Source organism: Oncorhynchus masou, chromosome 14 (assembly GCF_036934945.1).
Source record: "Oncorhynchus masou masou isolate Uvic2021 chromosome 14, UVic_Omas_1.1, whole genome shotgun sequence".
Lineage (NCBI taxonomy): Eukaryota > Metazoa > Chordata > Actinopteri > Salmoniformes > Salmonidae > Oncorhynchus > Oncorhynchus masou.
In genome coordinates, this window is record NC_088225.1 from 30,720,336 (window position 1) to 30,734,467 (window position 14,132).

The 14,132-nt window shown below is 44.8% G+C and overlaps 1 protein-coding gene and 1 long non-coding RNA gene across 2 annotated transcripts in view; both read right to left on the reverse strand.

The window, feature by feature from the left end:
* Positions 1 to 532: 532 nt before the first annotated feature.
* On the reverse strand, positions 533 to 2,692 carry LOC135554732 (uncharacterized). Its single transcript, XR_010457730.1, has 2 exons — positions 1,838 to 2,692; positions 533 to 1,796 (listed from the first exon to the last, which is right to left on the reverse strand). It is a non-coding gene; the product is annotated as an uncharacterized LOC135554732 (long non-coding RNA).
* An 8-nt stretch (positions 2,693 to 2,700) lies between these two features.
* The window catches only part of LOC135553868 (ubiquitin carboxyl-terminal hydrolase 36-like), a 52,572-nt gene continuing 41,140 nt past the window's right edge, over positions 2,701 to 14,132 (reverse strand). The window contains 6 exon segments of the mRNA XM_064985795.1: positions 2,701 to 4,229; positions 4,579 to 4,694; positions 4,883 to 5,074; positions 5,538 to 5,728; positions 7,040 to 7,744; positions 8,074 to 8,201. Coding sequence (XP_064841867.1) covers positions 4,098 to 4,229; positions 4,579 to 4,694; positions 4,883 to 5,074; positions 5,538 to 5,728; positions 7,040 to 7,744; positions 8,074 to 8,201 — 1,464 coding nt within the window. The 3' untranslated portion in view covers positions 2,701 to 4,097.

A 14,132-nucleotide genomic window follows, 5' to 3' on the forward strand; every position in this document is an offset into this window, starting at 1 on the left:
TCGACACAATTTTGTCTCGGAGCTCTACTGACAATTCCTTTGACCACATGGCTTGGTTTTTGCTCTGACATGCACTGTCAACTGTAGGACCTTTATATAGACAGGTGTGTACCTTTCCAAATCATGTCCAATCAATTGAATTTACCACATGTGGACTCTAGTCAAGTTGTAGAAACATCAAGGATGATCAATGGAAACAGGATGCACCCGAGTTTAATTTAGTTTCATAGCAAATGGTCTGAATACTTATTTTCATAAAAAGGTACGTTTTAAAAAATATATATTTTTATTAAAAAATTCTAAACCTGTGTGTATATTGAGGGAAATTAATATAATAAATTTTAGAATGAGGCTGTAATGTAACAAAATGTGGAAAAAGTGAAGGGGTCTGAATACTTTCCAAATGCACTGTAGGAGGCCATATAACAATTCAAATGCAGTCTGATATTCCATTCAGGCTTTTGATGGTTAGTAGAATATATATATATTCAGATTTTCTACTAACAAAGAAGCAAGACCAGACCCCTATTCACAAAGTCACAACTTTATTGCACCTGTAGAGCTAATTACATGATCCATTTGGGTAAGAGTCACGTTTCATTATGAAATGTCTCTCCTTGGTCTGAAAAGGCGGTGCAAAATATAGAACCATCAATGCAAATATGACGTGGATCAGTCACACCAGTATAACGTCTTCCTGTCAGTTTCCTTGAGCATCGAACATGTCCCAAAGCTCATTTCACAGTCAACATGAAACACATTCAATGGAACTGGTGATGACGCCGCTCTCATACTGTATGACACTACAGTAACAAGGTGTCATCGTATGAAACACGCACATATGAACATCCATCTGCAAGAAATTATTTTAACTTTCACAATCCCCCACCAATCCAAATACAGATTGTATCTGTATTTTTTTTATAAAACATTAAAGATTTGTGAAAAGTTTCTTTAAATTATTTAACATTATCAATTAACTATACTGTTTAAGCTGACATCTCTAGAATGAAAGTCAATGGGTGACTGGAACTATACTGGCCTCGTACGAATCATCCTGATGTCACAAGCGTGCATTCTGTTTCCATGGAGCCGATCAGATCAGGATGGTTTGTGAAGGCCAAGTCTACGCAGGGATGACGGGGAAAGCATGGGAAACACCAGGCGGACTGTACAATCTTCTACACTGGCCAAGCGCTTTGTTTAATGACTATCATTTATAATCTATTTAGCTAAATCAGTGCCCAGATAAAGTGGAAGATCCCATGTTTTCACCCCCTCAAATATACTGGTAGAAAACAGGATAAAATGGTGGTGGTGTGTAATAAAATGTGGACTTGGCTGGAAGGTTGGTTGAACATGAGGGTTGTAAGGTTGGGGGATGGCTGGGTACATCAGGTTCCAGATGACCAGTTAGTTGGACTGTCTGTGGGTGATTTGCATAGAGAGAGTACAGATTGGGACAATGATCATGTACTAATAGCATATACATCAACTTCAAACTAACAATGCCTGGGGCAACGCATGTAATCTAGCCTGGCCCCAGATGTCTGTGCTGTATTTCCAACATTTACAATGGCCATAGGTGTTGGCCAAACCACACAAACAGATCTGGGACCAGCCTACATGCAACTCTTTATCTGGGATAGAACACACAAAGAAAGAACTGTTGGTTCATATTGAGGCCCAAAATTCATTCAGAAAACACACGATGCACAACAAAGCTGAAGTTCACTGGTGATGGAGCATTACTAAACAATGGTCACCAACACAACTTTTAGTTAGAGACCAGGGACCTTGATGGAGTTATGGAACACAACAGTTAGAGACCAGGGACCAAGGACTTGACATTTTGGGAATGACACGCAGAAGAGATGAGCAATTAGCTCCACTCATGACCTACTGTAGATGTCTAGGGTTGAAAAAAGTTCCCAATTCAACCCACCCACCCCAGAATCGCACTCACACCCTCTTTTGCAACTATTGACCAGAAAGGAGAGCAAATGGATGAGAAAGCAGATGAAACAATGATATGCCTCATCCATTACAGGTGGATTATGTTACAAACAGACAAAGCCTTGACATTATCGTTACAGTCCCCAACTTGACCTGGGGGTAGAGACATCGCCTATGAACTTTGCAATTAGCTGATGTCGGGGCAAAGCATCACTTGGTGTTAATCGACCATGACATTTTCTATTCTGACACATCTACCAAATTACATCATCCTCAGAACCGTCAAATTCACCCAGGAAAGGAAACAAAAAAAATCTGTTAGGGACACAGAACTGAATATTCTGATATAGGGAACTTCAAATACCACCATCACGCATACAATAATCAATAAGATTCAACTAAAGATGGAGGCCTTTCGTCTGCGTGGGACAGGCGTGTGACTGTTTCCCCCTCCAAATCCGTGCTTGTAAAACAACAGTAGAATCAGAATATGTAAATGTGTCAGCAGCAGCCACAGTGGGTCAGTTTTATCAGGTCATGTAGAACATACCAAGAAGGCATTGTGGCAAAGAAATCACACAGAATAAGAAACCATAAAACCATAAAAGTATCAATCATTCCCAAACTGAAAGAGAGGATGGGAACAAAGCATGTCAGTTATGATGGCTTCACCCTCTGCAGTCCTGTTCATGTTTGGGATCTTTTAAAGGTGACTTGGTGATGGTGCTGATGGTGATCAGCGAGATGGTCACCACATGTCTTCACATACAGAATAGGCCATATGAGTCAGGAGAACAGTATTCACCTCTATTGGCCCACTGTCCTGCACACGGCCCAGTCAGCAGTCAGCACAGCAGTTGTAACCAGTGGTGTAGTGGAGGGTAAACGCACGGAAATGCCATTTACGCATGTTTTTGTATTTCTCCCGAGCGTTTACCCTCCATTTGCGGGAAAATGCATTGAACATATAGAGGGAGTGCTGCTTTACTCAGCAAGAAGGCCGATCAACGTTTACCAACCAACCTATATTTTTTTTTTACACTAAATCACTGGTTGCAACATTTTAGAATGTTCAGAGAAATAGATTGTGTAGAACACAATGATTTTCTATAGGAAGTCATTTCAGCTCCATACATTACATTACTATAATTCAAAGTTCTGCACGTTTCGCCCACCTGAACACAACCCAAGTGTCTCCCTCATAGGTTTCAATACATTTAGCTGATGGGTAAGGGTTATCTAGCATACATTATACAAAATCTCTCACCTCAGCCTTTCACACAGATAAATGCTATATGGTGCATGCCACATCCTTTGATACCGGCTAGAAAACCCCAGAACCGTCCCCGAGAGTGGCCCAACCATGTAAAATGTACAAATATGAGAATTCCTGACATGGCTTGTTCTGAATTCCTAACATAACATGGTGTCATGTTATCACAACAGATGGAAGCTCACCACAGTACGGTAAATCCATCATATTCATGAGCAGCTTGAGCACCATTGACTGAACAGTTTTCATATCCATCTGAGACAACAGTGTAGAAGCAATGGTCAACTCATTGTTGCTGAACCCTGGCTGACGGTGGTAACATCACAGCCCATGTTGGTCAGCTCACCAGACTCGGTCATCAAAGGAAGACTTGCGGTAAGTTCTATAGTGAAGAGACCAACACAGATCAAAGATGTGTTGTTCTGTCAACTGGCCATGGTCTCTCGTATTGCAATCAGGGTATGAACCGCCAAGCAATTAAAAAAAGAGTCACATTGTTACTGTGGTGTCACGTGTCGTCACTCCAGTTCGGTTGTACTGTATGTGGCCAAACATCCATTCTGGTTGGCTCTCAGTGACTGTATCCAAACATCCATTCTGGTTGGCTCTCAGTGACTGTATCCAAACATTCATTCTTGGTTGGCTCTCAGTGACTGTATCCAAACATCCATTCTGGTTGGCTCTCAGTGACTGTATCCAAACATCCATTCTGGTTGGCTCTCAGTGACTGTATCCAAACATTCATTCTGGTTGGCTCTCAGTGACTGTATCCAAACATCCATTCTGGTTGGCTCTCAGTGACTGTATCCAAACATCCATTCTGGTTGGCTCTCAGTGACTGTATCCAAACATCCATTCTGGTTGGCTCTCAGTGACGGTATCCAAAGCCGGCCTTCTTGGCGCCGGGTGTGACCGACCACATGCTCCGCCGGTCCTGGATCTTCTGGAAGATATTGCCGCTCCTCCTCTTCTCTCGCTTGTACTTTTTAATTTTCTTCACCTGTTCATACACACATAAGAAATGTTCAGACCAGAGGTAACAGAGGTAAAGCGTGCCGGAACCAGTTAGCGGTGCAGGCAAGGTTCTAGGAATAGTTCAGCCAGAAGGAGCCCTTCACACATGCTTTAGATGCAGAGCTAACTGGTGCATTCAGTTTCCACTAGGACTCTAGTGGAAGGCCAGGAGATTCAGGATGTTGCTAAATATCCAAGATAAAAATTTAAAACAGAACCCTAGGTAAGTCAAAAACAAGATACAACTAAAGTATCCCTTTAACATGTCTTCTGTTGAAACAATCACTATGTGAAAACAGCTTTCCGCGGGCTTGTGTGTGTGGGTGCCCTCTCACCTTTCCACTGTCAAAGTCCTCATCCCACTCGTCAATCACCATGTCGGTTCTGGCATCGCGGGTGTCGTCAATGGCATCCCTACTGATGGCAGATGCCTCTCCCTCCCAGCTGAGGACTGGACACACCCACCCCCAGTCATTACAGCGCTATGCACAACAGCGGTGTGAGCCGCTACTGCTATTAGTCTCCCAGAGAGACTGAACTCGCTACATAAATTACTTGGCTACAACTTCTTAGTACAATTTATTGACTCCACTGGGGGTAAAGTGCAACCTTGAGAATGTCTTAGGTTCTAGATCTCACCTTGGGTTCCATAGGCTTTGTCCAAAGAGTTCTTCAGGAGCTCCTCAACCACTCCACCACTCCTCTTGCCATCCCAGACCATGGGGGCTGGGTGGGGGACATCCCCAGGACCACCCTCTACTGCTTCTGCAGCGGGGGCCTTGGAGCGCTTGTAGCCATCCTTAACCTGGCTGTCCCACACGATCACTCCAGCTATGGTGGGGGGAAGGAGTAGAGTGAGGTGAAACATTCACAACCAGGGACAACTAAAACCAGAAATAAAGTAGCTAGTAAAGACAATGGACCTGTAGTTTTATATAATATCATCTTTGAAAACTAACAAGCACCGGAACGTTTTTTTCTTCTCCAGCTACAAAGCCAGGAGGGCGGGGCCGACCGCGCTCATTGACACGCCCACCACCTGCCCCTTTTTTAATCCAGAAAAACATTTGCAGATGCAACAAAAAGAGCCAAAATAAAACACAAATGTGAGCCCTGGGAAATGTAATAATGTATACATCATTTACATAATGCAAAACAAGAGATTTTGCCCACAGGAGTTCAAGTCCTGAAACCACATTCGATTAGGAGTTTAGAAAAGTTTGGCCAAATAGGTTATGGTAAGACTGGACTGTTGGCTCCAGTCAATGCAGCAGTGTGTGGTGTGTGGGTCTACCGGTGCTCTCCACGGTGCCCTCCTTGGGAAGGGCCTCCACTGCTTCAGTGTCGCTCCTCTGGTCGCCGGAGCAACAACGTCTGCTTTCCTCCCACTGTTTCACCTCTTCTTTTAGCCTGCGCTTCTTTAACTTCTTTGGGGCAGTAGAATCCCCAGCGCCGTTTTCAACAACCGTGTCCTTCGTCCCAGAACTGCTGCACAAAAAAAATATAGACTTATATTTTTAACGTGTCAATGTGCAAAGAAACTAAACATTCGGTTGTATTTTCTCCTATATCTCCCATGTAATATTCCATATTAGTCAGGGTAGGTTTGACCCAGTGATACATGCTATATGTTGCTTCCAATACATTTAGCTAATATCTTGGAATCAAAGCCATGTGTGTGTGATATAGAGAGATATATATACACACACACTCACTCCATGGATTCTCTTTACTTCTACATCGTAATATTGTGAATACATTAAAACTATGAAATAACAAATATGGAATCATGTAGTAACCCCTCCCCCCAAAAAAGTGTTACATCTTTTTTGGGCGGGGATTTGACATTCTTCAAAGTAGCCACCCGTTGCCTTGATGCCAGCTTTGCATACTCTTGGCATTCTCTCAACCAGCTTTATGAGGTAGTCCCCTGGAATGTATTTCAATTAACAGGTGTGCCTTGTTAAAAGTTACATTTGTGGAAAACCTTTCCTCGATGTGTTTGAGCCAATCAGTTGTGTTGTGACATGGTAGTGGTGGCATACAGAAGATGGTCTTTTACCAAATAGGGCTACGTCCATATTATGGCAAGAACAGCTCAAATAAGCAAAGAGAAACAGTCCATCATTACTTTAAGACATGAAGGTCAGTCAATCAGGAACATGTCAAGAACGTTTAGAGTTTCTTAAAGTGCAGTCGCAAAAACCACTATGATGAAACTGGTTCTCATGAGGACTGCCACAGGTATGCAAGACCCTGAGTTACCTCTGCTGCAGAGGATAAGTTCATTAGAGTTACCAGCCTCAGAAATTGCAGCCCAAATAAATGCTTCAGAGTTAACAGACATCTCAACATCATCTGTTCAGAGGAGACCGTGAATCAGGTCTTCATGGTCAAATTGCTGCAAAGAAACCACTACCAAAGGACACCAATAATAAGAAGAGACTTGCTTAGGCCAAGAAACACAGCAATGGATGGCTAATTTGAAGAACCACAAATATATTTAGATTTGTTAAAAAAACATTAGGTTACTACATGATTCCATATGTGTTATTTCATAGTTTTGATGTCTTCACTATTATTCTACAACGTAAAGAAAAACCCTTGAATGAGTCGGTGTGTCCAAACTTTTGACTGGTACTGTATGTTTTATTAACTTTTTGATGCGTTGGACCTTTTAACTGACATGTTTACTGCTGTAGGTCTAAAGCTACATGACCAAACAGACAAATAATAGTACTCTGTAATGCATCTACGTTTTCTAGCTACAATATCACAATAACATCTCAAAGTGACCTTTCTGAAACAGAACGTCTTAACGTTGCTTCCTCCGGTCCCTCCTCCAATCTCCTTTTCTTCTTCCTCCTCCTCCTCTTCATCATCGTCACAGTGTCCATACTCTGCTCTCCTTGATTCGCATCACACTGGAGAACCACTGGAACCAACTGGAGCTTACTCTTAGGCTGGGGATGGGGCAGCTTTGGTTGTTCCAGGGCTCTTTGGTCAGGGGGGCTGAGTCTCCATGAACCCCCCTGACACCAGTCCTCCTCTTGTGCCGGCGGCGAAGCCTCCAGATGAGACTGAACCCTTTCCCTGTGGTTCACGGCTGCATCTCCATCCTCTTCCTCCCTCTTCTTCTTCTTTCTCCTTTTCCTCCTCTTCCTCTCCCTGGCCGGTTCGATCAGTTCGGGCTCAGTGGGGATGTCTGGGATGACGTAGGCCAGTGCTGCTGGCTCTCGCTCTCCGCCTTCCATCTCAGAGTGACGCCGTTTCTTATTTTTCTTCTTTAAGGAGGTGTCGGAACTGCTTGGGTCAGGCTCTGACAGACTGGGGGTCTCGGTAGGTTTAGGGCTCTTTGGAAGGTGGGTCTGAAGCCCATTGGTTTTTGGAGAGAGGGTGGAGTTTGATTTCTGGGGACTCTGATGCTTAGATGGGATGCCTGAGTGGACATGGTGGGCTGCAGGTGGAGATTGCAGTTTGGGTGAATGGAATGGACCAACCCTAAGAGGGGACCGAGAAGAAAATGTTCAAGAACAAAATAGAAGAAATTCAAAACATCCAGAAAAATACTGAACACAACGTATAGTCTTATGTGTTGCTTCAAAAGTTCACCGATGGGACAGTAAACCAGTGAGAACTGGGTGATGTTCAGTAGAGAATAGCGTAACAAACTGCTTTGAAAGGGAAACAGAATGCAGTGTTTCTAAATTGGACAAATTCAGATAGTAAAACAGGGTGTTACTCGGGTTGAAATAGTTCTCCTGTTTTGTGCCTAACTGGACACAATGCTGTGAACGGTCTGCTGAGGGGGGGCGTGGTGCGGTTCGTACCTGTGACTGGGAGTGGCTGAGGTGAAGGTGAGGTTAAGTTGAGCAGGATGCGTGCGGTCACTGGACGGATGGCGTGGCAGGTGGGGGTGTTGAGCCTCAGTGCTGCTCGGACTCCGGCTGCGACTGGCCTGCAGTTATCGACAAAAATAAAAACTTGGTGGTCTAAAAGAAAATTGCCATGAACGTGACAAAAAAGGAGGGATGATCAAATAAGGAGGAAGGAATCATTGTAAAGACGGATGGAAGAACAAATGAACAAGGGAGAGAGAAAAACAGGAGAGGATGGTATGGCAGAGAAGAGTTAGAAATGGTTACAAGAAAATAATTGGAACTGAAACAAAAAAGACAAAACATTGTAAAAAGAGGCGACTACTAACACAGGGCTGTCTAACCCTTCCTGGAGAGACACTGTCCTGTACGCTCTCACTCCAGGGTTTCAAAAGAGGTGACTACTAACACAGGGCTGTCTAACCCTTCCTGGAGAGACACTGTCCTGTACGCTCTCACTCCAGGGTTTCAAAAGAGGTGACTACTAACACAGGGCTGTCTAACCCTTCCTGGAGAGACACTGTCCTGTACGCTCTCACTCCAGGGTTTCAAAAGAGGTGACTACTAACACAGGGCTGTCTAACCCTTCCTGGAGAGACACCGTCCTGTACGCTCTCACTCCAGGGTTTCAAAAGAGGAGACTACTAACACAGGGCTGTCTAACCCTTCCTGGAGAGACACTGTCCTGTACGCTCTCACTCCAGGGTTTCAAAAGAGGTGACTACTAACACAGGGCTGTCTAACCCTTCCTGGAGAGACACTGTCCTGTACGCTCTCACTCCAGGGTTTCAAAAGAGGTGACTACTAACACAGGGCTGTCTAACCCTTCCTGGAGAGACACTGTCCTGTACGCTCTCACTCCAGGGTTTCAAAAGAGGTGACTACTAACACAGGGCTGTCTAACCCTTCCTGGAGAGACACTGTCCTGTACGCTCTCACTCCAGGGTTTCAAAAGAGGTGACTACTAACACAGGGCTGTCTAACCCTTCCTGGAGAGACACTGTCCTGTACGCTCTCACTCCAGGGTTTCAAAAGAGGTGACTACTAACACAGGGCTGTCTAACCCTTCCTGGAGAGACACTGTCCTGTACGCTCTCACTCCAGGGTTTCAAAAGAGGTGACTACTAACACAGGGCTGTCTAACCCTTCCTGGAGAGACACTGTCCTGTACGCTCTCACTCCAGGGTTTCAAAAGAGGTGACTACTAACACAGGGCTGTCTAACCCTTCCTGGAGAGACACTGTCCTGTACGCTCTCACTCCAGGGTTTCAAAAGAGGTGACTACTAACACAGGGCTGTCTAACCCTTCCTGGAGAGACACTGTCCTGCACGCTCTCACTCCAGGGTTTCAAAAGAGGTGACTACTAACACAGGGCTGTCTAACCCTTCCTGGAGAGACACTGTCCTGTACGCTCTCACTCCAGGGTTTCAAAAGAGGTGACTACTAACACAGGGCTGTCTAACCCTTCCTGGAGAGACACTGTCCTGTACGCTCTCACTCCAGGGTTTCAAAAGAGGTGACTACTAACACAGGGCTGTCTAACCCTTCCTGGAGAGACACTGTCCTGTACGCTCTCACTCCAGGGTTTCAAAAGAGGTGACTACTAACACAGGGCTGTCTAACCCTTCCTGGAGAGACACTGTCCTGTACGCTCTCACTCCAGGGTTTCAAAAGAGGTGACTACTAACACAGGGCTGTCTAACCCTTCCTGGAGAGACACTGTCCTGTACGCTCTCACTCCAGGGTTTCAAAAGAGGTGACTACTAACACAGGGCTGTCTAACCCTTCCTGGAGAGACACTGTCCTGTACGCTCTCACTCCAGGGTTTCAAAAGAGGTGACTACTAACACAGGGCTAACCCTTCCTAACCCTTCCTCCAGGGAGAGACTACTAACACAGGGCTGTAACCCCTGAGAGACACGTCCTCTCACTCCAGGGTTTCAAAAGAGGTGACTACTAACACAGGGCTGTCTAACCCTTCCTGGAGAGACACTGTCCTGTACGCTCTCACTCCAGGGTTTCAAAAGAGGTGACTACTAACACAGGGCTGTCTAACCCTTCCTGGAGAGACACTGTCCTGTACGCTCTCACTCCAGGGTTTCAAAAGAGGTGACTACTAACACAGGGCTGTCTAACCCTTCCTGGAGAGACACTGTCCTGTACGCTCTCACTCCAGGGTTTCAAAAGAGGTGACTACTAACACAGGGCTGTCTAACCCTTCCTGGAGAGACACTGTCCTGTACGCTCTCACTCCAGGGTTTCAAAAGAGGTGACTACTAACACAGGGCTGTCTAACCCTTCCTGGAGAGACACTCCTGTACGTCCAGGGTTTCAAAAGAGGTGTAACACAGGGCGTCTAACCCTTCCTGGAGAGACACTGTCCACTCACCCAGGGTTTCAAAAGAGGTGACTACTAACACAGGGCTGTCTAACCCTTCCTCAAAAGAGGGAGAGACACTGTCCTGTACGCTCTCACTCCAGGGTTTCAAAAGAGGTGACTACTAACACAGGGCTGTCTAACCCTTCCTGGAGAGACACTGTCCTGTACGCTCTCACTCCAGGGTTTCAAAAGAGGTGACTACTAACACAGGGCTGTCTAACCCTTCCTGGAGAGACACTGTCCTGTACGCTCTCACTCCAGGGTTTCAAAAGAGGTGACTACTAACACAGGGCTGTCTAACCCTTCCTGGAGAGACACTGTCCTGTACGCTCTCACTCCAGGGTTTCAAAAGAGGTGACTACTAACACAGGGCTGTCTAACCCTTCCTGGAGAGACACTGTCCTGTACGCTCTCACTCCAGGGTTTCAATTCAACCCCAGTTGTTAATAAGCTGATTCAGCTTATCAACAAGCTAATTATTACAATCATGTGTGCTAGATTAGGGTTGAGTGAAAACCTACAGGACAGTATCTCTCCAAGAACAAGGTTGGAGAGACCTGTATGGGAATATGTGGTTGGTTAGACAAGAGAATAAGAACACAGATGGTGTACTAGTCTTGCATAGAGCTGGGCGGTATACCATATACACACACACACACCGGTATTGATGCACGGAGCAGTTTGAGTTTTTACTTTATCTTCTATAACCATGTCCATGTTTGGTTTGTTAAAAATGTGATCCTCAACTCCAGCACGTAAAATGTTAGTTTTTATATTTTACTCCTTTTGCTACTTGAGCTTAATGCTAAAAATGGTGCTGGAAGAGCTGGCTGCCATTTTACGGGCTCCAAACCAATTTGCGTTATTTTTTAAACTTATTTTGTACAACGTTTCGTATGGCCGAAACGAGCTTCTGGATAACAGAACAGTGATTAGTCACCTCGTACTGGACAAAGCTTTTTTTCTTTAACGAGGCGGATGCGAAGGATTTACTTCAGACACCCAACAAGGCCCAAATCCACGTCATTCGCATCAAGAAGAGACAGAGAGATAGGGGTCATAGGTCGGGGTGCCTTGAATCTGACAAGTGAGTAACCCGCCTCTACGATCAGTCCTATTTTCCTATTTGTCCAACGTGCACTCATTGGATAATCAACTGGATTAATTCCGATCAAGACTATCCTACCAACGGGAGCTGTAATATCTTATGTTTCACTGAGTTTTGGATGAATAACGAAATGGTAACAAATCAAATTTTATTAGTCACATGCGCCAAATAAAACCTTACATAGAGTTGCCTCCGTTAAGACAAGTGGTGGACGTCTGTGTCTATTTGGCAATGACCGCTGGTGCGCGGAATCTAACATTAATGAAGACTCAATGTTGTGCTCGACTGAGGTGGAGTATCTCATGATAAACTGTAGACCACACTATCTACCAAGATAGTAATGAAAAATATAGGTGAGAACTGTCTATTTACCACCACAAACAGATGCTGGCACTAAGACTGCACTCAACAAACTGTATAAAGGCCATAAGCAAACAAGAAAATCCTCATTCAGAGGCGGTACTCCTAGTGGCCGGGGACTTTAATGTAGGGAAACTTAAATCCGATTTACCGCATTTTCTACCAGCATGTTATAGTTTTTCTCTGGTTGCACATATATAGACTACAGACCACCTTTACTCCACACACAGACAAAGCTCTTCCTCACCCTCCATTTGGCAAATCTGACCAAAACTCTATCCTCCCGATTCCTGCTTCCAAGCAAAAACTAAAAGCAGGAAGTACCTGTGACCCGCTCAATACGGAAGTTGCTAAGCAACAGGACTTTTTTGCTAGCAGACTGGAATATGTTCCGGGATTCTTTCCATGGCATTGGAGAACACCTCAGTAGTCACCTGCATCATCAATAAGTGCATCGATGATGTCGTCCCCACAGTGAACATACATAAATACCCCAACCAGAAGCCATGGATTACAGGCAACACCGCACTGAGCTAAAGGGTAGAGCTGCTGCTTTCAAGAAGCAGGACTAACCCGGAATCTTATAAGAAACACTGCTATGCCCGCCGACGACCCATCAAACAGGCAACAAAAACATCAATACCGGACTAAGACTGACTCCAACTACACCGGCTCCGAGACTCATCGGATGTGGCAGGGCTTGCAAACTATTATGGACTGCAAAGGGAAGCACAGCCACGAGCTGGGCAGTGACACAAGCCTACCAAAAATGCAACACTAACGCATGCGAGCACCAGCTGTTCCAGACGACTGTATGATCATGCTCGCCGCAGTCGATGTGAGTAAGACCTTTAAGCAGGTCAACATTCACAAGGCCAGATGGATTACCAGGACGTGTACTCCGAGTATGTGCTCACCAACAGGCAAGTAGTTTCACTGACATGTTCAACCTGTCCATGACCGAGTCTACAAAACCTGCATGTTTCAAGCAGACCACCATAGTCCCTGTGCCCAGTTACCAAAAAACTCAAACTGTTACCAAGGTAACTTGCCTAAATGACAAACGATCCGTAGCACTCACATCTGTAGCCATGAAGTGCTTTGAAAGGCTGGTAACGGCTCACATCAACACCATTATCCCAGAAATCCTAGACCCACTACAATTTGCATACCGCCCCAACAGAGCCAGAGATTACGCAATCTATTGCATTCCACACTGCCCTTTCGCACCTGGACAAAAGGAACACCTACGTGAGAATGTTATTCATTGACTACAACACCATAGTGCCCTCAAAGCTCACCACTAAGCTAAGGACCCTGGGAATAGTCACTTTGCCTCTACCTACATATTATCTTTATTACCTCAACTAACCCCCGCCAAATTGACATTGTACGTTACCCCCTGTATACAGCCTCGTTAGTCATTTTATTGTTGCTCTTTAATTATTTGTTTTTTCTATTTTCCATGTTTATATTTATTGTTTACTTCAGTTTATTTAGTAGATATTTAGTAGCATTTCCCTGTACTATTCAGCGCATGTGACAAAATATGATTTGACCCCTCCCCTCGATTATATTCAGTGCACCTGAATGTAAGCCGCACCCACTGAATAAAACAAATATATGTATTTTGTACATAAATAAACCCTACCCTACATTGAAACAAATGAACTTTACACAGCCTTTAAACGAAACGCTTGTAACAAAAATTTAAATGGGCTTTAACAAAACACGGCTTGTAACAAAAAAATTAAAAATTACAGTAAACAGTAGCCTACCAAGAAAGTCACCATCTTCCTCCTCCTGTGCACTGAAGTCATCTCCTTCGGTGTCGGAGTTGAATAGCCTCAGAATTGCTTCATCCGATGTTGGATCGTTTTCATTGTCGCGCTCGTCACTTTCATCCGGAGGCAAATTCCCCGCTGAGCTCATGCTGCCCTCTTCAACACGCAGCAGTCCAGCCTTTCGAAATCCGTTGATAGTGGATTTTTTGACAATGCTCCACGCTGTCAGGACCCACTGGCAGACTTGACCATAAGTTGCTCTTCGCATGTGGCCGTTTTAGTGAAGGATTTCTCCCCACTTGTCATCCAAGCCTCCCACTGAACATGTCAGTTCCTCACGCTGCTGTTTCCAACGTCTTATCATCGACTCATTAAGGC